Genomic DNA, 27,286 nt, shown 5'->3' on the forward strand with positions numbered 1-27,286 from the left:
GGTACCTACCATCTCTCAGCTAGGACTACACAGCCTTAGCCTAAAAGCATGTCTGATAACAGACAAATCCGACTTCTGTACCTGTCTGTTCTGAAAGCCAGAGTTTCCTATCCCCCGCTCCCTGAGCTGTGTGTGGTGTCTTCCACCACTTCCGCCCGTCCTTTTCTCCTCCGTGGTGCCGCCATTTTGGTGTTTAGCACCTGAGGATTCCGCCAGAGTCCCGGAGAGCAAGGCCGACACCATGCCGGCCGGTCCCGTCCAGATGTTAGCGCCTCCGGCGCCCGATGGGGGCCAGGTACGTGTGAGCTGTGCTTGTATAGAGCCTGCTGTCTTCTCCGTGTCTTATTGATGCCATACGTAATGCAGACGGCGAGCTGTGTCTATTGAGACCCTCCATATGTGCTGCTATAATCTCATGATAGTAGGGGAACGATGTTCACTGTACAATATGTTCATGGCAGGGGAGCTTTGGTCACCACCAGGGGGCACTGTACAGTATGATCACAGCAGGGGAGCTGTGGTCACCAGGGGCACTGTACATTCTGATCATGGTAGGGGAATTAGTATCTTTTTGACTGCACACACATTCCCCTTGCCTTTTTAGGCTACTTTCACACTGGGGCAGTAGAAGTAAAGCTGAAAATGAACCCTTTTATCCTAAAGCCAGGGAATCTGATCCAGGACCAGTTCTATGGTAAATCACCACTGGCGGATTCGTTCTCCGACTCCCTGATCACACAGGAGGGTGGAAAGGAGAGGGGGATGTCCACTCCCACCGCCTGTAAAAGCCATCATCCGGCTAAACAGCCGCTAAAATGGATTATACACTGTAGGGAATCGCCTGCTGGAAAAAAAAAAAAAAGATATCGGGATGATTCCCGTAGCTACAGACATCATTCAGATATCTCCACTCAAAGTCCATGATGTCATATGATCAGTGTTGGTCATCTTACTTTAAAAAAGTAATTTGTTAAGTTACAAATTACTTCTCCCAAAAAGTAATTGCATTAGTAACTCAATTACTACACTAGAAAAGTAATTAGTTACTCAGCAAAGTAACTGACTTTTTTTTAAAAAATATTCTATAATACAATTACGTTCTATAACATCTTTAATATCAAAGATGTTTTATATTAACTGATTGAAGAATAAAAAAATTATATACAGTATTTTAGTGGCAGCGGTGGTACTTGGGGGGGGGGGGGGGTGTCTGCGGTGGTACTGGGGGGGGGGGGTAGGGGTGGCAAGCAGTGTGGTACTTGGGGGGGGGGGGGGGGTGGCAGGCAGTGTGGTTCTTCGGGGGGGTGGCAGCGGTGGTACTTGGGGGGGGGGGGGGTAGGGGTGGCAGGCAGTGTGGTTCTTTGGGGGGGGGGGGTGCCATCCTCTTCCACCACCTCTGCCTCTTACTGATCCCATCCCCCACCACCGCTGATCTCATCCCTACCGTATCCCCCCCCATCACCTCTGTTGTAGAAGTGATGGTGGGTGGGTAGGGATGGGATCAGTAAAAAGCAGAGGTGGTGGAGGACTTGGGATGGATCGATTGCACTGCAATTCGAATCATCAGACAGTCACTTACTTGAATGCCTCCAGGGATGCCTTTCCTCATGGGGAGAGGAAGAGACCCTCGCCTTCACTCGATTGGTGTCAGCTGACTTCATTTTTCAGTGTCTGCCCCTCCTCCCTACATTCTCTCTCTGGATAGGCGGGGTGGGGCGGTCCAGACAGTCTCTCTGAGTCTCAGCCTCTTCTCAGCTCAGCGGGCGAAAGCCCCCTTCCCCGCGGAGGAAGGAACAGCCAGGCAGCGCGGCCACGACGGGGCCTCCTGGGCGGTAAATGTAATTGTGGTAACATCGCCCAAATAATGAGAACTGAGTTGCCATGAGGGGAAGAGTAATCAGATTGCTCGTTACCCTCTAAAGTAACTGCGTTAAGTAACTCAGTTTATTTTAACTGAGTTACTTACATCACTGCATATGATGTCCACCTGGGGAAGTGGTTAAAATAGAACTTTAATCAGAAAATGAAGTCCTGCTAAATCACATCAGGTTGCCCCCTTTTGCACACATAGCTATATAAAACATTAAAAATAAGTGTCTCTACTGTTTAAAGTTCAGTAATACACTGTGCCACTCTGCACATGCTCAGTTGTTCTCTATTTTAGGCACAGCCGAGATTGTAAAGGCTGATCTTCTGACAGCCTTAAAGTGGAATTAACCCTCCTATCTTTTACAGCCAAGGAAGCTGCTTCTGTTTGATCTGCAGCTGCCATGGTGCTGCACATGTGATCAGTTATGATAACAGCCATTTGACAGTTTGGTTGAGGACACAAGAAATTGTGACAGTTAATGATCCCAGCATTCCAGGCATGTAACACTTTTTTTTTGAGACTTTTAAATCGATGGGTTTAGTTCCACTTTGATTTATTGCTGTTCAGGGGCTCTTGGATTCAGCACAATGGCAGCCTCCAGCAAGAAGGAACAGTGAAAGCAATTTACAGCTCACACACATTTTGTTAGCATAATTATTGTGGACTGTATTCTTCTTGCTAAAAAACATATTATTATTTTTTTTTTTATCAAGCTGTATGGGTAAAGTTCAGCTTTCAGATTGGATGAACAAAGAGTTGGAAAGTCATTGTGGGGAATTTATCAAAACTGGAGCAGTTTTATGGCAGCCAATTATCTTCTGTCTTCAGCTTGTTCATTTAAAACGAACCAAAGTCCTGCTTTTAAAAAACTATGATCAGGCTCTTTATTGCAGAAGATGCATGCCGTGTCTCTTCAATAAAACAAACCTACCTGCCTGCTCGCAGTTGTTTTTGAAATGTACACTGAGCTGCACAAGCACATCTCAGTTTATATTCCAGCACAGCACCTGTGTACCAGGATGACTGTACAACTTGTAAAAGAGTGACATTATCCTGTGGTGACCAATGAGAATGGATGCGTGTAGAAAGATGCCAGGAAGGAACATTGGACCGCTGAAGGGTAGGTATCATTGAGTTTAGCTCTGGCTCAGGGCCAGTTCACGCCACATGGAGTCCTGTGCATTTTTTTTTTTTTCTGCATCAAAAAAAGCACAGACAGTAGATTATATGTTCCAATGGCCTAGTTCACACCAGTGCAGGAACAAAATATGCTGGATAGCTGCACACCAATATTCACCTTTTTATTGCATAAAAACCAGTCCAAAGCATCCAAGTGACCATAGACAACACACAGTAATGCGTTTCACACCAGATATGGTGCAGTCAGTTCCAGTGCAGAAAAAAAAATATATACTGCATTTTTTCTGCAAAGAACTGTACTGGAATGCAGCAAAATGCATCTAAACACACCAAAAATGACAGCAACAAAACCCCAGGAAGGTTTGGAAGGGGGTGGGGGGACACATTTAAAACCCATCAAAAAAATTCACCAGAAGGTAGCAAAAATGCATCACAAACACGTATGCAGAAACGCATCTGGACTTCATATCTGTGGTGTGAACTGGCCCTTAAAGGGATTGTAAAGTAAATTTTTTTTTTTTTTTTTTAAATAACAAACATGTTATACTTACCTCCACTGTGCAGCTCATTTTGCACAGAGTGGCCCCGAACCTGCTCTTCTGGGGTCCCTCGGCGGCTGTCTCGGCTTCCTCCTGCAGGTACTTCTCACGTTCATGCGAGCTCCTCGCATGGTGAGAAGCACCTGCAGGCGCGCTCCCGTGATACAGCCGGCGGCTATAGCCGCTCGCTGTATCACACGGCCCCGCCCAGGCACGCTGCGTCATTGGATGTGATTGACAGCAGCGCGAGCCAATGGCTGCGCTGCTTTCAATCCAGCCAATCAGTGGCCAGGCTGAGCGGCGAAGAGGATGGCGGGGGCGAGCGCGGGATTTTCGAGGGGTCAGGTAAGTAAAACGGGGGACTGGGGGCGCTGGCAGTGTGAGATGTTTTTTCACCTTAATGCATAGAATGCATTAAGGTGAAAAACATTTACCTTTACAACCCCTTTAAGATTTGAAAAATAAAAGACCTAAGCTGATTGGTTGGCCCTCATTGTGCCTGGTTACCAGTGCCTTTGAATAAACATGGCTGTGTATAATAGCTGGAGTTCACAGCTCCTTATGGAAGTCCGTGCGTCTTTCTGTTGTCCTAGTACAGTGATCGAGTATCAGCGACACACTACCAGTTCTTGTGTGACAGAACCACCAGGTGCCAAAATAGTCTAAAAAAGAAAACTAATGCTGGCACTTTTGTCTAAAAACCTGTAATTTGCGATATAGTACGTTCTTTGTGTTTTAGTTACACTTTAAAAGTCATAAATGTTGCTAATATGAACAAGTGTTGGCTTTCCATTGAAGAGAGTAGCGATGATCCACATGCAGCCAGCTATTGAGCTCCTAGAGTGTACCAAATTGGGACTACAATCCCCATATGGCCCTCAGTCACTTTTTTTTTTTATTCTTTAGCAGCAAATGGAGGAAGAAAAAAAAGAAGAGGTGGTTCCCTCCAAGCCTATTGTGGGTATTATCTATCCTCCACCAGAAGTCCGAAATATTGTGGACAAGACTGCAAGCTTTGTGGCAAGGTAAGTGATCATTTTTATTTGCCTTCTCTCCAGCCTTTTTCGATTTCATCATCTGTGGTGTAGCAGGAATGATATTATTGGTAGAGTCTCGTGTATAAAATTGTCGATGGTAACCACATTTAATCCCCCCCATATTTAAAGTGGATGTAAACCCAATGTCATCCTTTCTAAATTACTGCCATAGAGGTTATCTATAAGGATATACATGCCTCCTGCATGCATCCTTACCTGTCAAATGTCCCCTCTGTCTGCTATGAGACCCGAATATCTGCATATTCTGTGGGTGGGTCTGTTGTCTGGAGCTCGGTGGGTGGAGTCGTGATGTCATTAGACTCCCCGCCCACCTCTACACTCCCCTTGTCAATATGCATTTTCTCCTGTGTATTTCTTACACTGAACTTCTGCTATGATCACTAACATCCAGTGAAAAGACAGGAAAGTAACCACACGATTTCAGCATGCCAAATCATGCCGAGGTGGGGAACATCCAATTCTGGCAGAGGAAAGGAGTGGGAGGGAATTAAAAAATAATGCATGCCTCTTAGGCTAGTGCACGAGATATGTAAATCACCTATGATTCGCATCCACACTGCGGGGCTGATCGCATGCCATGTCTGTGCAATGTGAATTTAACCATTGCATTGAGCTCGCACAAAGGTGCAGGGACTCCCCAACCCCCTCCCCCTCCCGCACTGATATTGGATCGCATGGGTGTTCTCAACTACAGTGCCTTGAAAAAGTATTCAACAGAAAACCTGCCAAGAGATGGCCGCACACCAAAACTCAGACCGGGCGAGGAGGGCATTATTCAGAGAGGCAGCACAGAGACCTAAGTTAACCCTGGAGGAGCTGTAGAGTTCCACAGCAGAGACTGGAATATCTGTACATAGGACGACCATAAGCCGTACGCTCCATAGAGTTGGGCTTTATGGCAGAGTGGCCAGAAGAAATCCATTGCTTTCAGCAAAAAACAAAATGGCACATTTGAGTTTGTGAAAAGGCATGTGGGAGACTCCCAAAATGTATAGAGGAAGGTGTTCTGGTCTGATGAGACTAAAATTGAACTTTTTGGCCATCAAAGAAAACGCTATATCTGGGGCAAACCAAACGCATCACATCGCCCAAAAAAAAAATCCATCCCCACAGGAAACATGGTGGTGACAGCATCATGCTTCAGGAGTTCGGACTGGGAAACTGGTCAGAGTTGAGGAAAAGATGGATGATGCTAAATACAGGGATATTCTTGAGCAAAACCTGTACCACTTTGTGTGTGATTTGAGGCTAGGGTGGAGGTTCACCTTCAGCAGGACAATGACCCCAAACACTGCTACAGCAACACTTGAGTGGTTTAAGGGGAAAACATATAAATGTGTTGGTATGGCCTAGTCAAAGCCCAGACCTCAATCCAATAGAAAATCTGTGGTCAGATTTAAAGATTTCTGTTCACAAGCGCAAACCACCCAACAGTTGTGGGCATGTTCTGTAAATTAAATGCTGCAAGTCCTCAAATCCATGTTAATTACAGGTTGTGAGGCAACAAGACGCAAAAAATGGCAAGGGGTTGAATACTTTTGCAAGGCACTGTATGTGATCTGATTCCTGTGCGAGTTAACTGTTCGGACGGTGAACTGATCTGGGGGTGTCATTGCCCTTTGCAAACCACTGAGGGTGTTCATGTGAACTTCCTGTGGGAAAGATGCAATGCGGCAACCGACGCTGTAATTGTATTGGTTCCCGCATTGCACAAGTGTGAACCCAGGCTTAGTATGCAAAGTTACGGAATCAAAACGGTCAGACTTTTCTAAATCGTTTTCCAGGGCATCTTTTCTTTTGAGCGATGATTGGCTCCACCTTCAACAGGAAACGCAAACTAGAACAGAGATTAGAAAGCCCCTCCCTTATCTCAGTTTTTGTGTTTTTCTGTCCTCTAGGACAGACAGTGGTTCCCAACCCTATCTTCAAATGCCCCCAACAGGCCATGTTTTGGGGATTTCTCTTAGATAAGATAGCGGTCCAAAATACCAAGCCATAGACTGATTTAAAGCACCTGTGCAAGATAAAGGAAAACCTGAAAACATGGCTTGTTGGGGGTATTTGAGGACAAGGTTGAGAACCACTAGTCTAGAGTACGCTTCATAATGTTTGTTTTCCTGGCTCTGATAACTGTCAGTCAGCCCCCTTCCAGGTGGCTAGTAGCGGTGTGCTTGTGTTACCAACTCTCCTTACCAAAGAGTGGTCCTGTTCTGTGTTCTTCCAGCGGGATATTGCATCAGTTATGGTTGTCAGGCAGCTCCTGCAGCTTGTGTGGGTAGTGCCGGTGTACTATCACATAATGTCCCCCATTGGATAGTGTCCACTCTGTACTGTGCATGCGCAGTACACAGGACAACTACATTCCGAAAATAGCCGAAGATGAACGGCGCCTGCGCCGTGAGTCCAGGTTCTAGCCCCACCATCCAAGTGAACATAGTTAGAATAAAAAGAGCTGAGCGCAGTGAGGCCATGCCCGAAGCGTGGCGAGCCCGCGAGGGGTCCTCTAATATGTGCAGCCCTATGTCCATTTGGATTGTGGGGCTTGCACCTCGACTCACGGCGCAGGCGCCGTTCCTCTTCGGAGATTTTTCGAATCTCCTTCTGCTCTGTACGGCGCTGCGCCTGCACAGTATGGAGCGGACACTTCTAGATGTCCGGACGCTATATGGCAGAACACCGGGATGAATACTGATGTTGTCCATGTGCAGAGTGAATCTGTATGAAAGTGACTTGATAATTCTCAGCTGCTGCACCTGCAGGGCTCTGAGGGAAAGTGCAGGGTCTGCATCCCTTTAGACGTGATTTACCTTTTGGGAGTATCTCGCCAAAACTGACATTTTGTTGCAAATGATGCCCAAAATCTGACTTGTGTCTTGGTTCAGACTTCTGGGAAAATCAATCAGCCAATCGCAACCAGGAAATAACATTACTGGGGCCCTTCTGCACACCATTCTTTTACAGTACTCCTCCAGATTGCCATATTGCATTTTACAGAAAATGACAGCACAGCAGATTGAAAAGGAAAGAATTTTTTTTATATTACGTTACAATTGTACATGCTATATACCGTATTTATCGGCATATAACACACACCTTCATTTTAAGAGGGAAGTTTCAGGGAAAAAGTGTTAAAGAACTTTAAAGAAAAATAAGGGTCACAGTCTGTCTGCAGCCTGCACCATTGCCCATTGATGCAGCCTGCACATCCCTGCTCATCTGCAGCCTCGCCAGTGCTGGATTATATAGAGCTGTGATCTCCTGTGTACCCGGCAATCGGTCACACACAGTCCTGCCTCCTGTGATAGACAGAACAGAAGTCCAATCCTGGGCCAAAAGGCAGGGCTATGTGACTGAGTGCCGAGTACACAGGAGATCGCTGCTAATTTATTAGTTTCGACCTCGGCGTTTGAGAGCTCACTCCTGTGAAGGTGAACAGTAATGCCAATGTCCTTATGAAAGTCCTGGGAATTTTCAGGTTGGGCTCATGAAATATATAAATTGCCTATAGCAAGGGCATTTCTGAACTCTAGTTGAAGCTGCACCGTTTTTTATCTACAGATGCCCCTTATCTGCATGGGCAATTTTTTGGTAAAGGTCAGCCAACTCTTTTTAAAGCTATAGGGTGAGCATGACAGCCACACAATCAGCTTTTTCAAAAGGACAGGTCAGCCAGCACTGGCAGCGGCCACGTTCCCCTCATGCTAGTGTCCTATAAATGAGTGTTGGTAAATTTTCCAACTCAAATAATAACTATCTAGTGTTTGTTTTCCAGCCTGCTGGAAATTCTGGTGATTCTGTATTACTTTCTTTTAATAAGCAGATACTTGAATTTTTGAGAGAACTGTCTGACATGCGTTTTTTTTATTTTTTTATTTCTTGACAGAAATGGCCCTGAGTTTGAAGCCAGAATCCGCCAAAATGAAATCAACAATCCTAAATTTAATTTCTTGAATCCAAATGATCCTTATCATGCCTACTACCGTCACAAGGTCAATGAGTTCAAAGAGGGAAAGGCACAGGAGCCATCTGCTGCCATACCTAAAGTTATGCAGCAGCAGTCTGGACAGCAGCTTCCTCAGAAGGTATGTGATTGTGCCACAAATGGAAACAATGTTGTTTTCTGAAATGTGTTATGTTGCAGTTAAAGCTGTGTGTGTTGTGTTTTTCTTAGTTTTTGCAGCCTGCAAGGTAAAGCCATAATGTTAGTATGTATCACATACTAGCTCATTATGTGAAACTTACCTTGGAGCGAAGCCTTTCAGCAGCGCATGTCACCACTGATGAGTCTTCCATCTTCACTAGGTCGGGCTGTGTGAGTGGCCGGAGCTGCCATATATTGCACAGGACTCTGAAGGAAAGGCCCCGTGCACGTTTAGGAGATATTTTCGGTACATATAGGTAAACCTTATTATAGGCTTACCTATTAGAAAAATTGTGCATGGGAGTTTACTCTCACTTTAAATTGATATGTGGTGTTAAAGTGGTTGTGGTGTTAAAGTGGTTGTACTGAAAATATCTCCTAAACGTGTGCAGTTTTTGGAGATCTTAACCTTGTAGTGTGCCGTCATCGGCTTAGTGAAGAAACGCTCCAGCCAGTCAGAGCCGGAGTCCGCGGCACCCTGGTGCTTCCACCAGCAGGGACATTGTGGGCTTTGTTTGCAGGTAAGTGCCACATGATGGGCTAGTATGCATATGAGCCCATTATGCTTCTACCATTCCCCCCCCCCCCACATAAATAAAGCGACAAATGTTTTGTTGTACTTTAGTTTTGGGTGCATTCTTATAATTGCTGTACTAAGCTAGTGTGTTTTTTTTTCCCTTAGGTTCAAGCTCAGGTTGTCCAAGAAACCATAGTTCCAAAGGAACCCCCTCCAGAGTTTGAGTTTGTAGCCGATCCACCTTCTATCTCTGCCTTTGACCTGGATGTGGTGAAACTGACGGCCCAATTTGTCGCTCGTAACGGGCGCCAGTTTTTGACTCAACTGATGCAGAAGGAACAGAGGAATTACCAATTTGACTTTCTGAGGCCCCAGCACAGTCTTTTCAACTACTTCACCAAGCTTGTGGAACAATATACGAAGGTATCCTCTTCAAAGCTGAACTCGGGCCACATCTAATTTGTTATAGACTTTTTGAGGTCTACCTTAAAAAAAAAAAAAGTTATTTTTTTATTTTTTCCCTTGCCGTTGAAGGTTAAGTTAAATACATTGGTTTCTGTCAGTCAGACGTTGCCCATTTGCTGTCTATAAAGCTCCATACACACTCAGATTTAACACAAAACCATGTAGTGCAAGGGCCTGCCTGATTGCATACACATTGAAACTCCTAAGATTTCACCTCATTATATGGTTTTCGTAAATCTGAAGGAAAAACTCAGCAGAAAATCTGATAGTGTGTATGGGGCTTAAGATGTATCTATAAGACTTATTGCAGCATTGCACCTATGTATTAGGCAACTGGTTTGTATAACTGCCTCTCTGTAACAGCGTTGATGAAACTGCTGGCCAAATAAGAGCTTTGTGTGCTTGCAGGGATTACACTACCTCTCTCTACTCAGCACTGTCCTGTGTAGTGCTTGGCAGCAGTACAGCAGTGTTGCTGGTTAACGTTCTCTAACACTACCCATTGAGAGCCTAGTGTGCCTGCAGATTTAGGGATGTGACAGTGCTGAACCTAAAACTTTTCCTCCCTAATCCAGTCACCTAACGCATCAAATTTCTTATTCCTGTTGTCGAAGCCTGGAAGATTTCTCCAACTATCCACAAAAACAGCCCCCAACCCTCTCTGGTAGAGTGTTTTAAATACAAAGATTTTAACCACTTTCCCTCCGGAAGATTCACACACATGACTGGACAGCTTGGGTCAGGAGGTTGAATATTACAGACTTACTGAATCACATAGCTCTTGCTTTACCAAAAATTAAGTGTGGTGAAATTTAGTAACTTTATAAAAAAATAAATAAAACTGCAACAGAATATCAAAGTTGTGCGTTAAGGAATTTAAAATGACAAGCAGCTGATCTGTTAGGCTAAAGTTTGATGATTTTCAAGTGCAAAATCATTAAACGCAAAGGAAATAAAACTATTTGCCCACTTTTCCCCTTTTTTATAAATATCCCTGTTTTGTGTTCATCTCCCAACTACACAACAAAGCAACTATATAATACAAATGTTCTCCATTTTGACTTGTCCCTTTAGGAATAATATAGCATATTTAAGAAAATGTTCTTGTAAAGGCAACAAACATATCTACATGTTTGAAAAAAGAAGAGAACTGCGCAATCCCTAATATTTCTATTAGGATATAAGCCACCCAAAAAATGCTTCATATGGCTTTAAATCTAAAAACTGCATGTGACAAAAAAATATATATATTGCCTACAGCTTATAGAGTGAACATATACATGTATATATTGCCTACAGCTTATAGAGTGAACATATACATTGGCCCTCATAAACCCTAAATTAAATACGTAATGTTAGGTCTGTAATACCAAGCATTCAAAGCAGAAAACATGTGAAATTTAATCCAATATGACTATGCATGTGAAAAAATAAAACAGCATAAATGTGACAATATAAAAAGTCCTTTTGTGAGTCCAAGTAAAAACACCTCGTGTTGAATGAAAAAGGTCCAATCCAAAGCCCTATGGATTGGCGTGAGACCAAACTAGGTGTACCTCCACCAAACAGATAGCCCTAGCCCCTTACCAGATGCCCCAGTAAGGAGCGCTTATCACAAATCAGGTCAGAAGATGGGTCAATCTTGAGCGATCCCAATGGAACTTTCTACCATAAACCAGATTAGAGGGTACGCCAGCCTTGAACCATCCAAACCAGGGGAGAACACTTTATGGAGCAGGACTCATATATATTTCATTGGAGAATCAAAAAGGTCCGCCATAGAAAGAAAAAATACTCCAAATAGTGTAAAATCGTTTAATAAAACCATAAGAGTAAAAGGAAATACACTTACAGACGTAAGGAAACACAGGGCATATTATCAAAATTGGGCAAGCGTCGGCCGATCGCGAGCTCAAACGATATCCCTTCCGGTACCAGTTCAAATTGAGGCAAAAAAGCGTGTCACGCCACCCAACGCGTTTCGTGAAAGAGTCACGTCGTCTGGGGTATGGGTGACACGCCATATTGCCTCCATTATATAGTGAGTGACTAGCACAAGCCACCTCCTCCCTTGCACAGGCATAATTCACTTCCGGGGTCAAACCGGAAGTGTGGCATGTAGATTGTGAATCAATGGGTCAAATAAACACACTAAATAGTATGGACCCAATACACCTAAAAGGGGGAGAACGCTAACCGATGTATATCCTTGTGAATAAAAACATAGTGAGGCAATAACGCCAACGGCCATCGGGCCGCCAACCTCCGTACTCACGGTGAGGAACCAAGCCTCACTATCACGTCCAATGGCGTTCGGGGTCAGAGGACCAGAGCGGCGGAAGTGACGCATATCGTGCAGTCACTCGCCCATCTCTGGTATGCAGCCAGAAAGCGCCGCCCCCTACAACGGCATGATGACACGCCATGCGTGCCAGGCGGATGGACAGCGCGCGCTACCCCCAACCCGGAAGTGCGCGCGCGCTCCATCTAATACCAGGCCTCGCTTTCGTTGCAAATGTAGAGCAGCAATGAATCCACACGGAAGTGGTTGCGCTCCATCTACAACCAAGGGTCACCTGCATTACAGGGATAAGATAGCAAAAGCCAGCTATGCCAAATAGATCACAAACAGGAAAAATAGATCAAAATCGACACAAGATAAATAATAAAAACTGAAAAGGAGGAGGGGGCCTGTCCACACAGTCACACCATACAAAAATTACAATGACAACTTAAAAATACACATCAAAACTTGATTCGGCTCACTAAATAATAGAGCCCCTCAAGTATATATCACATCATTTTAGTAGTGGATATAAAATAAAATAAAAATTAAAAGTAATGAATAAAATAAACATCACCCATAGTTATAGGGTAGGGAGGGCATAACCGCTATAATAAGAATCCCAGTCTACATCATACTCCCCAAGTCCTCCGAACCTAGAGTTCTAATGGAGGCTACCTCTATACTAAGAGAACCCCAATATTCATCACACTACCCAAATCCCCAGAACCCGAAGTCAATTTGAGGGCTGACACTTCTATTTGTAAAACACTCTCTAGGGGTTATAAGAGAAAAGTTATTTGTACAGAAAACACAGTATTGCAAAAAAAATACATGTTTCTCACAGGAAGCAAGCTGTGGTCCTTCTGGTATAAGAAGATGATTGTGTTTGAATATTTTTAATACTACGTCTGTTTCCCATGTATGCTCGGGCAGCTGTTCAACAGCAAGTCATTGCAGGCTGGCTGGGATGTGACTGACTTTATTACAAAGCTATTAATAAAGATGACCGTGTGAGCTCTCCTTCCCTGACACTGGATAATACTTAGTAAGTGATCTCTTCGTCTGTTTCAGATCCTGATTCCTCCAAAGGGATTACTCATCAAGCTGAAGAAAGAAGCCGAGAACCCCACAGAAGTTTTAGACCAGGTAATTGTCCAATCTTTTTTTGGCTGCAGGTTTTTTTAATTAACATTTTACAATCCAAACGACATTCCTTCTTTTTATTTTTATTTTTTTGTCCGGTTTCTGTTAATCTCTAAGACAGTTTGTTAAACAATCTAAAGTATTTAACTTTTTATAAAAGTGTTTCTATTGGCTCAGATCTGTTTAATATTTTCATTTGACATTGTGTTTACTGTTATGAAGCAAAGTACAATCTGGAAGACAGTTTTGACAAAAAAATAGTGATGTTACATATTAAATGTCAGTGAAAATTAAACACATTTAATTTAGACTTGGTAACCTTATTAGGGTTCTAAGACCCCTTTTGAGATGAATAAAGAAGTTCGCTTGGTCTGTATTCAAACTACTGGGTTGAATACCTTATTGAATTAGGTTTGTTTGATTACTTTGTCCTACAGTGTGATGCAAACAGTCTGTTAGTCTGTCGACCTGGTGGTTGAATCTGTTTATTTGGAACTTTGCTTTAAAATTTTCCTCTTCCCTATGTTTAGGTGCGTTACCGTGTGGAGTGGGCTAAGTTCCAGGAAAGGGAGAGAAAAAAAGAGGAAGAGGAGAAAGAGCGAGAACGTGTGGCCTATGCACAAATAGATTGGCATGATTTTGTAGTAGTGGAAACTGTTGACTTCCAGCCTAATGAGCAAGGTAAAAACTGATCGCTGCTTCAATGGAAATTTGAAATCATTCAAATATGATGATTTTATTACGCCTCTTATCACATTTGCTCTCGCCAAAAATGCATTCAACGTTTCTAATTCTGTATATAGAAGGCCAAGTTTTTTTTGTTTGTCTTTCTTCCCCTAATTTTAGTATAGCTTGGTTTGAGTTTGATTAGAAAACTCTTAAGTGAGGGGTAATGCCCTATTAGTCAGCAGAGAAAATGTAATGAACAAGAGCGCCATAAGTTTATAATCAATATTACATTTAATACTCAGATGAGACTTGCAGAGTATTATGGGTTTTCTAAAGCGCAGAAGCAGACACTCTCTAAATCCCTGTATGGGTCATTCCTTTTGGCTTGACTATAAATTTGCAGCTTGGGCTTGGCTTTAAAAAAGAAGAAAAAAAATTTTTTATACTCTACCTGCTCTGTGCAATGGTTTTACCCAGAGCAGCCTTGATCTTCTTCTCCGGTCCTCCACCGGTGCTCCTTGCTCCGGCTGTGTGCCCCCAGGGCAAGCAGCTTGCTCTGGGGGCACCCAAGCAGGTTCTCTCCTGAGCCGCTGCTGTGTCCATTCACACACAGAGCCCTGTCCCTCTGTCTCCCCTCACTGGCTGTGATTAACAGCAGGGGGGGGCAGGCAATGGTGCAGGTTGCTGTCTCAGCCATTGAGGGGGAAGAGTCCCCGAGGCTGACATGCACATCGCTGGATCAAGATGAGACTTATGTATTAGGGGGTCTGGCGGAGCTGCTGCACACACAAGGCTCCTAAATGGCTTCCACTGCTGCCTCTGTTTCCTGTTGGGAAAGGAACATAAACCAACACCACTGCGAATGGGCACAGCGCTGGATTAAGATAGGTCTCGGGTAAGTATTTAGGGAGGTGAGGGAGCGATACAAAAGTAGCTTTCTTTTCTTTCCTTTTATTTTTCTCTTATCTTTTAAAGTAAACTATAGGCAAAACTTTCACTTTTATTTTGCATAGAGCAAGGGAGGGTTATTACCCCATCTTTATTCACTTCTGTCCCAGGAGAGGAAATCCTTGGGGACCCCTAGGTACTAGTGTCCCCATTGGAACACTTCCGCTGTGACTTTTTTGGGGACAACCCAAAAATTTTTTTTTTTTTTTTTTTTTTTTTTTTTATTTTTACTTTCAATGATGGTAAACGAGACAAATGGAGAGGGTTTGCCTTTAGTTATACTTTTATTGTAGGGAGTTCATTAAGGTAAAAAAAAAAAAATGTCATGACAATATAACCACTTTTAAACATAGATAACATGATTTTTAAAGAAAAATGTATTTACCAGGCAGGGCTGCCCTCTCTCTCCAGCACTTTTCGCCATCGCTATGGAACCGGTGGCGGAAGCATTGCGGGTCTCGCCCCATATCAAGGGATTGAAAATGGCCTGGCTGGAGGAGAGGGTGGCACTGTATGCTGACGACCTCCTGCTTTTTCTGAATGACGCAGGCCCTTCTCTTAGGGGAGCGCTGCGAGTACTGACTGACTTTTCTAGGATAACTGGACTGCGGGTGAACTGGACGAAGTCCCAGTTACTGGCTATTGACCCTGAGGCAAAACGACTAGCCCCGCCAAATATCCAACTGCAATGGGTAGATGACATGGTGTATCTGGGAGTGAGGGTTTCGAGAGACGTATCCAGCTTTATCCCCCTCAATCTAGATCCGGTGGTTCAAAATGTCAAGGCTAGGTTGAAAGCCTGGGAAAACCTTCCCCTATCCCTCTTAGGCCGCGTTAACCTCATCAAAATGAAGATAATCCCTAAATTTACCTATCTATTCCGTAACTCCCCACAATGGATTCCTTCCTCATTTTTTACGAAATTGAACCGTTTGTTCTCTTCCTTCCTCTGGGGCTCCGGCCCCCATAGGTTTAAACTATCCACGCTGATGCGTCCGGTGCTGCGGGGGGGGTTGGCGTTTCCTGACTGCCAGAAATATTTTCTGGCAGCACAGTTGGTCACGGTAGTCTGGTGGATGACACCAGACCTGTCCAACACTGTGGTGGTTCTGGAGGCTGCGGTGGTCCGATCCGTGGAGGCCCTGACACACTTACCCCTGCGGGGTCCCAGGGCCCCCTATGACCTGACACCCTCTATGCACACAACTCTAAGGGCCTGGCGGGCGGGACTGGGACTGGAGGGGTTTCCGGGGACTGCAATCTCCCCGCACACCCCCCTATGGAATAATCCTGCCTTACCCCACCTCTATTCACTACCAGACCCCAAAATTTGGGCCAGATGTGGCATAAAACTCTTATCTGACCTCACGACCGGTACGACTATACACCCCTTTAATCACCTGGTATCTCGCAATAATGTACCCCCCTCGCATCTATTCCGCTATATGCAGCTATCCCATGCTTTCAAGGCTCAAGTGGTACCCAATACCACGCAAATTGTGCAATCCGCCCTGGAAAAGATTACAAGATCTGAATGTACTAGGAAACCGACTTCGGTCCTGTATGCGCACCTTATTAGGGTCTCTTATCCAGATCTGTCAAAGCTCCGGCAGAGATGGACTCAAGACATATCGGATCTGGATTCCGAGGACTGGGAGGACATGTGGGACTTTCCCTTCACCATCCTGGTATCCCTTCGTGACCGCCTCATACAATACAAAATTCTACACCGGGCATATATTACCCCGTATAGATTACATAAAATGAGAACCTCCCTGTCCTCGGAATGCTGGAGATGCACTGGGGATCCGGGGGACTTTATACACATCTTCTGGTCCTGCCCGGTAATTCAGCGTTACTGGTCACAGGTACTATCCATAATTCATGAAGTGGTGGGAATAGATGTAGCCCAGACCCCACGGATATGCCTTCTGGGATTGGTGGGGGGGGTGGCCCCCAGGATAGCAGACAGAACCCTGATAGGACTTCTACTCTTTTATGCCAGGAAAATGATCACCTTATGCTGGAAAAAGCAGGCCCCGCCGTCATTACAACTGTGGAAATCCCATGTCAATAAAGTCTTACCACATTACAAAGAAACGTATCATAACAGGGGTTGCCCCAAAAAATACATGAAAGTGTGGTCTAAGTGGCTGGCTGATGCCTCCACAGTGACTACAGATTAACAGGTCCGGGATGTCATCCAGAGGGAAGATGGGAGTGTGGATGGGGAGGGCCCCCTGGCATTGCTCCACTTCAATGTCTTGGTTTTTTAGTGTTACCAATCCTATATGCCTAGTTCAATTATTCTGGGGCCACTTGCGGCCCGACTACAGAAATTGGTCCTAAGTTGTTATATGGAGCGGGAGCCAACCTAGCACTAAGTTAGTGAATGTTGTTGTGGATGTGCTACAGGTGTCGATTATTCTGTTAGAATCACTTGACGACCCCTGCGTGGGTCTAACCATAACAATGTGGCATGTCACTGTTTTTGTTTTTTTTTGTTGAATGTTCGTTTGTCTGTCTAAAACTCAATAAAAAACATTTATAAAAAAAAAAAAAAAAAAAAAGAAAAATGTATTTTAAATTTTTTCTTTTAAACCTAAAATAATAAAAAATTGAAAGGCCACACAGTCTTTTTTTTTTTTTTTTTTTTATAAAGTATATGGTGCATTGAATTGATAAGGTATGTTTTGTTTCAGGCAACTTTCCACCTCCTACAACACCGGAGGAACTGGGTGCCCGCATATTGATCCAAGAGCGATACGAGAAATTTGGTGAAAGTGAGGAAGTTGAAATGGAAGTAGAGTCTGATGAGGAAGAGGAAGTAAAGGATAGCAAGACTGAAGAAGGCACATCTCAAATGGATCAGGATACTCAAGTGCAGGATATGGATGAGGTGCTATACCATTTTATTTATTTTTCCCTCCTAAGTGATTTATATCCTTTGTCCATGTAGCCAACATTTATCTTTAATGTGTGTGGGTTTTCTTTTTTTCTTTTACAGGGTTCAGATGATGAAGATTATGCACAGAAAGCTCCTCTTCCTCCTGAGTCGCCAATGCCACCACCTTTACCTCCCACACCAGATCAAGTAATAGTTCGTAAAGATTACGATCCAAAAGGTTGGTAACCATTCTCCACTAGTCAAATGTGTTGTGCTGTAGTGCCAAGTCCTTAACCACTTTGTGTTTTTTTTTTTTCTTTTCTCTTTAGCTTCTAAACCACAACCACCTGCTCCTGCACCCGATGAATACCTTGTATCTCCTATTACTGGGGAGAAGATTCCTGCCAGCAAGATGCAGGAGCACATGCGTATTGGACTTTTGGATCCTCGTTGGTTAGAGCAGAGAGATCGCTCCATCCGAGAGAAGCAAGGGGATGATGAAGTTTATGCTCCAGGTTAGCAGAACAGAATTTAGCAACAGTGTTTATGAAAAGCAGCACATTTTTAACTGAAAGGAAAAGTTTGCCTTTCATGACATGTTACATCCATATACAAGGTGTAACATGTTATGAAAGGTGAACTTATCTCCCACACCCCCCGCTTTGACAGCTAGCAGGGGGTCAAAGCTAGCTGTCAAAATGAGGGGAAAAAAACTCCGCCTAGCTGTGGCACTCATTTACAGTTTTCTTCCCCCCCATGCGCTAAGGCGCTATGGTAGTTTGTTGATTTTTCCTGTCAGTATCTGCTTGCCCGTAGAAGGTGCGAGCAATTGGATACACTGACAGGTCTACATGGCTGGTCCAATGCTTTACAGGCCCTACAACAAAAAATAATGCATTTTTTGCCAAAGGGTGAACCTATCCTTGGACATGAAATATGAACAAAGCATATCCCTCCTATAGTGTGTACTTGTCTCAATTAAAAGCAATAAGTTTCATTGTTGTCATTTTTGAATGGACATAGAGAAGAGAGGACTGCAGATAAACATGTACAGCTTATGTAGGAGGATTTGCTTCATCTTAGAGCTGCACGATTCTAGCCAAAATGAGAATAGCAATTTTTTTATTTTTGCTTAGAATAAAAAGATCACGATTCTTGCGATGTAAAAATCTTTCACGTTATACAGAAAAAAAAATGGGATATCTACCGGTTTAAACTTTTTTATCACCTAAACAGTCTATTCCATTGACAAATTGTTGCAATGTTTATACTTAAAGAGGGAGTCCGCCGGGAGTCCGCGTTTTTTTTTTTTTTTTTTTTTTTTTTTTTTTTTTTAAAAGCCAGCAGCTACAAATACTGCAGCTGCTGACTTTTAAAATAGTGACACTTACCTGTCCAGCGCGCCTGCGATGTCGGCACCCGAAGCCGATCTCTCGATCGTCTCTCGGGTGCTGCCGCCGCCATCTTGGGTATGGGAATCAGGAAGTGGAGCCTTTCGGCTTCATTTCCCGGTTCCCTACTGCGCATGCGCGTGTCGCGCTGCACAATAAGGATGGACCCGCTGCCTCTGGGATCTTTGTGTTTCCCAGCAGGCAGCGGGGGACTTTCGGAAAGGGGTGTAATCTACGCCCCTTTCCGCAGAGAGCCATCCCGGAAGTGGGTGCAGATACCTGTACTGTACAGGTACCTGCACCCCCCCTCCCCCCTGAAAGGTGCCAATTGTGGTGCGGGAGGGGGGGAGGATTCCAATGAGCGAAAGGTCCACTTTAGGGTGGACCTCCACTTTAAGTTCAGAATGTTTGGATTCTTGGCAGACAGCCCAGTTTTTCTCCTTCATTTCTTTTGACTGCTGTGGTTTCAGAAGAGCGGAGAGAATACTTTGCATAGAAAGAATTGTGAAACACTTTAGTCAAGATTGCGAAAACGTTTCTTGACGATTAATTGTGCAGCTCTACTTCATCTGTGTATCAACCGGGGATACAAGGGTTTAGAACCACTTGAAACGTCTTTTATAGGTTAGCCAAACGTTCTCAAGTTCTGTTTTATTTAAATTCCTTCTTGGAAAGCTGTCCGTAAAATTCCCTGCTCTGAAAGAGGGAGACAATTGTACACCCACACTTGTCCCTTTCTGCCTCTTTTTCGTTTGTTTACAATTTGGATGTACTTTGTGTTTCATCCTTTTTTGTCTTTTTTAATCTTTCTTCTTCAGGGTTGGATATTGAAAGCAGCTTGAAGCAGTTGGCTGAACGCCGTACCGATATTTTCGGTGTTGAAGAAACGGCTATTGGTAAAAAGATTGGAGAGGAGGAGATCCAGAAACCAGAGGAGAAGGTATTTTAACGTTTTATGTAACAAACTGGTGATAAAATGCAATGCATAACCTACAGTAATGCAGGAGGATTTACAATTTTGAAACTGGTTAATTCTTGGTAATTTATGGTATAATTTTGTCATGTTCAGGTTACTTGGGATGGACACTCTGGCAGCATGGCACGTACCCAGCAAGCTGCACAGGCCAATATAACGCTACAGGAACAAATTGAGGCAATCCATAAGGCTAAAGGTCTGGTTCCTGAAGAGGATGGCAAAGACAAGATTGGACCTAGCAAGCCCAATGAAATCACACAGTCGTCTCAATCTTCTGCGCCTACAATGCCCAGTTCTGCTCCTCCCATCACCTCTGTTCCAAGACCTCCACCACCAGTGTCTATGCACCAGCATATGAATCCTCCTGTATCCCGGCCACCATCTGTAAGTTTTTTTACTTTTTTTCTCTTGTGACTTTTTACAGTGGGGACGAGAGAGAGAGAATACAAAATGAAGCATGTTGGTAATAAAAGTAGGAAGACTAAAAAAAAAAAAAAAGTCATCGTTCTTGGCAATTTAAAACTTCAACTTAAATTAGGTAAATGAGAATGTGTAGGTTTCATAAATGGAATAATGCTGGGATTGTCACTATCATTTTCCCCAGCATAGTAATCTATTTTACCTATTGGTAATCCCATTTAATGCCAAAGCAAAAAGTTTCACTTTCGTGTGTATGTGCAGGGGAAAAGTAATAGTGAGCAGAATTTTTTTTTTTTTTTTTTTTTTTTTAAACTATGTGAGCATGTCAGGGTTGTGCCCTAGCTTACCCTGTATGGTGTGTGTGTGTGTGTGAGTGGTGTGTGTTTTTTTTTTTTTTTTTTTTTTTTTTTCTTGCTATACCAAAGTGCCATGATGTGCCTCCCCACAGCAGTTCTCGGAGTGCATATAGTTGCCCCCACTACCCTAAGGTCTTCACAGTGCATCACGCAGCCTCTTCTTCAAAGTCACCCCACTTGAACCCTGCACCTCCGGTTTTACTGTGGACTCAATTCATATTGATGACCGGTTTGTACACTACCTGTCCTTTCTTCGGAGTATTAAGTATATGCTCTTGAAGGACCTTTTCGTGGAGGATGTTGGAGCTGGCCATACATTGTTAGAATGTGGGTTGATTCAGAGGAATTGGTGAAAATGCTTACAGTGGGTGGCTCTGCTGACTCAACTACTCAATTGACTTTTATCGGAGGTGCTGGGCTGAACAGCGCCTGCAGCCAGTAAGCTGCAGGCACTGTTTGGTTATACACATCACAATAGCCTAGCAGTAGTACATCTATACTGTTTTTGTGGATGTAAAAATCTTCAGGCTGACTGAAACAAATCTATTATTGTATGGTCGGGTTTATCTTTCAGAAATTTTAAGGCAAGGTTTCCTTCCAACACATTACAGGAAAATAATTAATTTTAATGTGTGCCGTAAACCATATATTTTCAGATATAATTGGTATGTTAGATGATGCAAGCACTCTGTAGACTTTGTCTGAGTAAGACTGTTCAGATTATTAAACCTGAATCTTTTAACAGATGCCACCACCAATCCGTACTACTATGGTGTCCGCAGTACCTGTGATGCAGAGGCCCCCCATGGGCTCTGTGGTGCGCCTTCCTCCCGGTTCTGTTTTAGCATCTTCAATGCCTCCTATTCTGCACGCACCTAGGATAAATGTGGTACCAATGCCACCAAACCCACCTCCCATGATGGCACAGAGAGCACCTCACATGCTTGTTCCAACAGGTACATCATTTTTTTTTTTTTTTTTTCCTCTACAGATATTCAGTATTTTGCAGCCATTTCGATGATATTTAGGTTGTATAAACTGCATGCCTAAATCCCCTATAACATCTTTACATTTTGCTAGTAAAAATGTTCAAACGGTTTAAGCCTTGGTTGACACTGCTGCTGATGTTGGTTAAAAGGTAACACCCCAAAAGCAGGTTGCAAACCCAGTGTTCTCCTCATCTGGATTGCATGGGTATAAATGCCCATGCAATCCTATTCCAGTGCAGGTAAATAAAAAAGGAGCCACCATTTAGATGTGGGGCCAAAAATGAATGGGCTGAAATTGCTCTACACAGAATCGCATGTGATTTGCACAGAAATGCGGTGAGATACACATGCAGTTTTTATTGTGAACCCTAGGCTAATGCTGAACTTTATGGATTATCTAAAATATTGTGGTAAGGCACCACCTTCTTGCATTGTTAATGTAACAAGGAACTTGCAGACATGAGAGAGCTGATTGATAACCTCTTTGGCCAAGTGATACTCTAGTTTTCAATCAGAAAGTTGGGGGTGCTGCTGCAACGGAAAAAGTGAAGCCATTGACTTACCAGGTGTAACTGCACTTTCTACACAAAATTACATATTTTGGCATATAACATAGTTGAGATGCATATATCTGTGTGATCAACTATATGCTTAAATTTTAGTTTTACATGAAACTACCCAGCTTTGTCTAGAATTCCTTGAGATGCTCACCTCTCAGTTTATATGTAACTCGCATTATATTTATATCGTATTTTTATTGACATTTGTCTATTTTGTGTTTTTTACATTCTGATTCAAACAAATACTTAATTGAAAGCCTTCTGCTTTTAGCATTTGTCCCTGCTCCGCCTGTTGCACCTGTTCCTACATCCGCTCCATTGCCACCATCTCATCCACCACCACCAATGGAAGATGAGCCTTCTGCCAAGAAAATGAAGAGTGAGGACTCGCTGATTCCAGAGGAAGAGTTCTTGCGCAGGAACAAGGTTAGTTTTATTACCTTAATCACTAATTTAATTGGAGAATTTATTTTTTTCAAGCAAGCTCAGTCTTTTTTTTCCCTTTTTTTTTCTTAGGGTCCAGTTACAGTTAAAGTACAAGTACCCAACATGCAGGACAAGACAGAATGGAAGCTAAATGGCCAAATTCTGGCATTCACCCTTCCCCTTCCCGATCAGGTAACCTACAGTAGTGTTGGTGTTTTATTTCATAACAAAAAAAATAATGCACTATGTGCAGAAAAATGATAACATATAGTATTAATACAACAACCATTTGTTGCAGCAGTACAACCTATAATCGGTTTTCCCTTTTTTTTTTTTTTTTTTTTTTTTTGTGATTATTAGGTCTCTGTAATAAAGGTTAAAATTCATGAGGCAACTGGGATGCCCGCTGGAAAGCAGAAGCTTCAATATGATGTAAGTATTGAAACAGAATTTGTATTCCATCGTAAATGTGAAACGGACCCATACATAGCTTGTACATCCTATGGTCAGTCTCCTGCCTGGGCTTTTGGGTGTAGCTCCAGGGACTGTGTGTGTGTGTGTGTGTGTGTGTGTGTGTGTGTGTGTGTGTGTGTGTGTGTGTGTGTGCACAAATGGAGAATGTGAATCTCCTGACAGATTTTCACCTGTAAACATTTGCAGGAGGGAGGGTGTTGCTCTTAGTTTCTAAGTTGCCCTGCACCTGAACGGGTAAATTAAACCCCTTTATTTAATATTGTGGGTGTCCCAATGATTGTAACAATCAGTCAAGCTAGCTAGAGGTTGGACACCTATGTGCGGTGACCATACGGGGGAGTTTTGGGCTAGCTGTGGGTGTTTGCAAAGTGTACACTTTGTTTTGCTTGTTACTGGCTTTTTTTTTCCCCCTGCGTGATTGCACACAACAGTGCGCCATTTCGCCTTGGTTTGCCATGGCACATATGTGTTCGCAAGCAGTTTGACTTCGCTGTAGATGCTCCGTAATCTTGATCGGGAGCACAAAGATTTGCGTCATGCGAATACAGCCACGCTGTTCGCAGAGACCAGAGCACAGTCAGCTTATTTAAGCTGTTAATGCCAAGCATGCAGTGCTTCCAGAAGGCAGCTGTGGGACACGGCATGCTCCAAACTAGGCATTTTCAGCTGTTCATTTCTCCTTACCCGGGTCACGTGAGTCACCGGGTGTTGCTTGGCAGGCTAAACGTGCTTGACAGGATTGTTGCATAGGGGCTTGGTGAGCCCTATTAAGGGGTCTCCCTTCTGAGGCATGTTAATAATACACACAGGTACTCCCTTTTTGTGGCTAGTAAATGTCTTCAAATAAGATGAGCGGGACTAACACTATAGGGAAGGGCACACCTATGTCATCGGTAGTTCCTGATGAACCTAGTTGTATCCCTAGTGTTACATCCCCTGAAGGACCAGAGGCTTCCAGGCAATCTGAACCGCTGCACCTATCTGGGATTGTGCCTACAGTCAATGCTGCTACTTCACCCTTTATCACTAAGGATGAACTGTCCTCAGCCCTAGCCGGGTTAGAGCACAGGATTACTGGCATGATTGCCTCCATCCAGCAAGGTTGCAAAAAGTGTGACAGATTCCCCCCTCCCCGGAGCCTCCTAGTCTGGAGCAGGATTGGCTTGAGGATGGGGAAGAGTTTAAAGCTCAGGATTCTGTGGATGGCCTGGCAATGAGTCTGCTTCTGAGCAATCTGGACAAGAAGAGATCCAGTTGGTGTCTGCCTCTCAATCGGCCCTTGTACACACGGTCAGAGAATCTGTCGGAATGAGTCTTATCGGACCGTGTCGTCAGATAATCCGACTGTGTGTGGTATGCATCGGACTGATTACGTCCGAATCTCCGTCCGACCCAATTTTCCAACATGTTGGAAAGATTTCCCGACCAACTAGGCCGGACGGACCTAATCTGATCATGTGTAGAGCATTTTCATCGGACCAAGTGCCACGCATGCTCAGTTCAAATTCCTACATCAAAGCTATTGGCTACTAGCCTGAATGTAGCCCCATCGTAACGAAATTACGTCATCACGTTCTGAAAGATCGGATTTTTCGCCAACTTGGCCCGACCGTGTGTATGCAACAGTTTCGGACACAATCCGTCAGACTAAATCCGACGGATTTGGTTGGCAAAATCTCCGACCGTGTGTACGTGGGCTCAGAGGCTTTTGATCCTAATTCTTAAGGCCCGTACACCCGATCAGAGTTTTTGACAACAAACATGCAAATTGGCTGTTTTGAGGCAACATCCGACTGCGTGTACGCTCCATCGGACAAACTTTAATCGGTTTTCATCTGATTTTTGTTGGCTGTGCGAACAGACAAACTTTTTGACAACATAAGTCCAATGGAGCAAAGTCCGATCGCGTGTACACAAAACCATTGGACTTTTGTACAAAGTACAAACGCATTCTCAGAGCCAATGCAAAAGATCAGACCACAATACAGAAGTTGACCAAAGGTGGCGCTGGAGTAATTGAATGTCCTCTTTTGAAGTGTCATCAGTACGTTGAAACGTCACTATGTTCGTGTTTGTCGCCTAAAAAGTCTGATTGTGTGTATGCAATACAAACTTACTGCCAACTCCCTTTGTACAAAAAGCCAAGGGAAAGTTTGTGCAAAGTCTGCTCGTGTGTATGGGGCTTTACTGAATTGGTTTATTCTGCCTTTCAGTAACCTCTGCAAGAGGCAACTTGGTCTCCCTGGTCCTCTTTGGGATCCATGAGGCTTCTTCAGGCCACACAGGCTTTCCCCTGACACCCTCTGTTGGAACAGGCAGTGTATGCTGATTGGAAACATCCTGACAGGATTTTTGTTCCTCCTAAAGAGGTTTTCCCTTTTATATCCCATGGATAAAACGTTTAAGAAATGGAGCATGCCAGCCATAGGTGCAGCAGTCTCTTCCTTAACCCCTTCCCGTCGAGCGTACGCAGATGTGCGTACTCGGCTTTTGCGGGTTATACAGAGTTACAGGCATCATCCAGGTATTGTTTAGAGCGGGCGATCGGCTGTTATCCTGGAGGGGAATGGGAGGGGACGTCCCGTCCCGCCGGGCCTCCCGGCAATCCGCAACTTCTGGCGGCTAGGGACAGCATGGAACGAAGCTGGAAATAAAACCAACCAACCCGATTGCAAACACAGAAACAACGTCACTTCCTGTTTACTCGGCTGCCAATGGCGCTGGTTTTAAAGTAAAAAATATATACAGAATCGCTAATACTTGGAAGTGCAAAGGAGGAATTGGAGGTCTTTTAGACCATCCGATCCCTCCATAAAGAGTACCTGTCACCACCTATTACTGTCACAAGGGATGTTTACATTCCTTGTGACAACAATAAAAGTGATCAAAAATTTTTTTTTTTTTTTTTTAAACACAACTTAATATAAAAATAAGTTTAAAAAAAAGTTTTTTTAAAAGCGTCCCCGCGAGCTCGCTCGGCAAGGAAAACTCATACGGAAGTCACTCTTGCATATGTAAACGGTGGTCAAATCATGCATGTGAGGTATCGTCGCGATTGTCAGAGCGAGAGCAATAATTCTAGCAATAGACCTCCTCTAACTCTATCCTGGTAACCAGCTGTGCTGTTTCCTTGCAGGAGTAAAATCAACCTTCTACCAGAAAGAGTCGCTTGTATGGCATCTTTCCCCATTCAGGAACAGCTTTGTATTTGTTTTGGTGAACATAGTTGACATTTTTTGGATGAGGTGGAGATTGTGATCATCCGCATGCCTCCACCTCGGTCAAAGACGTCTTGTACAAGCGACTTTCTCTATCTGCAGAGTGGAAGCCGCTCGTACCCGTGGGGAAAGGCAATACAAGTTACGGTATGACGCACAAGCTGCTAAAGTTTATAAAAAATAAATTCTAGCAGCTAGACTGTTCTTCCATAGAATTTGTTTTCTCTAAGCCCAAGCAAACTATTTAAAGTAATTGATTGGAAACCTGGAGCTTTTAATGCCACCTGCCACAAATCCTACTTTTTTAATTTTCAAATTTTTTTTTATTTATTTTTTTTGTATGTTGGGTCTAGTACTTTTGAAAGTAAATGAGAGCTTGTAGCACTGTTTTGTAGTTTACAAGCCAGTCATTAACATCCTTAATTTTTTTTTCTTGCAGGGAATCTTTATTAAAGATTCAAACTCTCTTGCTTACTACAACATGCAGAATGGAGCTACAATCCACTTGGCACTGAAGGAAAGAGGAGGACGTAAAAAATAAAATTGCTGGTTTTGACAAAATACATCCTTGCTGCCAGATTGTGATGTTGTAATGCTGATTATTCATATATGTAGAAAGTCAATTTAGAATATGTTGCTAAATAGCCCTCATTGCTAGATATGACACTAGCACAGTATGCTTATTTTTGAGCATGGTTCCATGCAGATCTTGCACTTTAAACAAGACCTGTGTAAGTTAAAATGTTTTACAGATAAGATTGTTAATATCCTATCAGCATTTGTACAATAAAGACCATACCGAAAAACAAAAA

General features: G+C 43.5%; 2 protein-coding genes across 3 annotated transcripts in view; one reads left to right on the forward strand and one right to left on the reverse strand.

Moving 5' to 3' along the window:
* Positions 1-218, reverse strand: part of CCDC157 (coiled-coil domain containing 157) — a 62,108-nt gene extending 61,890 nt beyond the window's left edge. The window contains exon 1 of the mRNA XM_077461205.1: positions 82-218. The gene's annotated coding sequence lies outside the window, so the exon portion shown is untranslated. The remainder of the gene's footprint in view (positions 1-81) is intronic.
* On the forward strand, positions 154-27,286 carry SF3A1 (splicing factor 3a subunit 1). 2 transcript variants are annotated; one of them, XM_077461201.1, is made up of 16 exons: positions 154-295; positions 4,456-4,574; positions 8,491-8,689; positions 9,431-9,688; positions 13,089-13,163; positions 13,691-13,841; positions 17,480-17,676; positions 17,785-17,902; positions 17,994-18,179; positions 19,874-19,995; positions 20,125-20,415; positions 21,553-21,763; positions 22,628-22,782; positions 22,873-22,974; positions 23,143-23,214; positions 26,914-27,286. In XM_077461201.1, exons 1-16 carry the CDS (start codon positions 242-244, stop codon positions 27,013-27,015), a joined length of 2,412 nt encoding a protein of 803 aa, XP_077317327.1. In that variant the 5' UTR covers positions 154-241; the 3' UTR covers positions 27,016-27,286. The 2 variants fall into 2 exon arrangements, with proteins under 2 accessions (XP_077317327.1, XP_077317328.1); XM_077461202.1 differs by having other exon boundaries at positions 163-295; positions 4,459-4,574.

Source organism: Lithobates pipiens, unplaced genomic scaffold (assembly GCF_037356315.1).
Source record: "Lithobates pipiens isolate NorthernLeopardFrog02 unplaced genomic scaffold, aLitPip1_a1.2 Scaffold_3, whole genome shotgun sequence".
Lineage (NCBI taxonomy): Eukaryota > Metazoa > Chordata > Amphibia > Anura > Ranidae > Lithobates > Lithobates pipiens.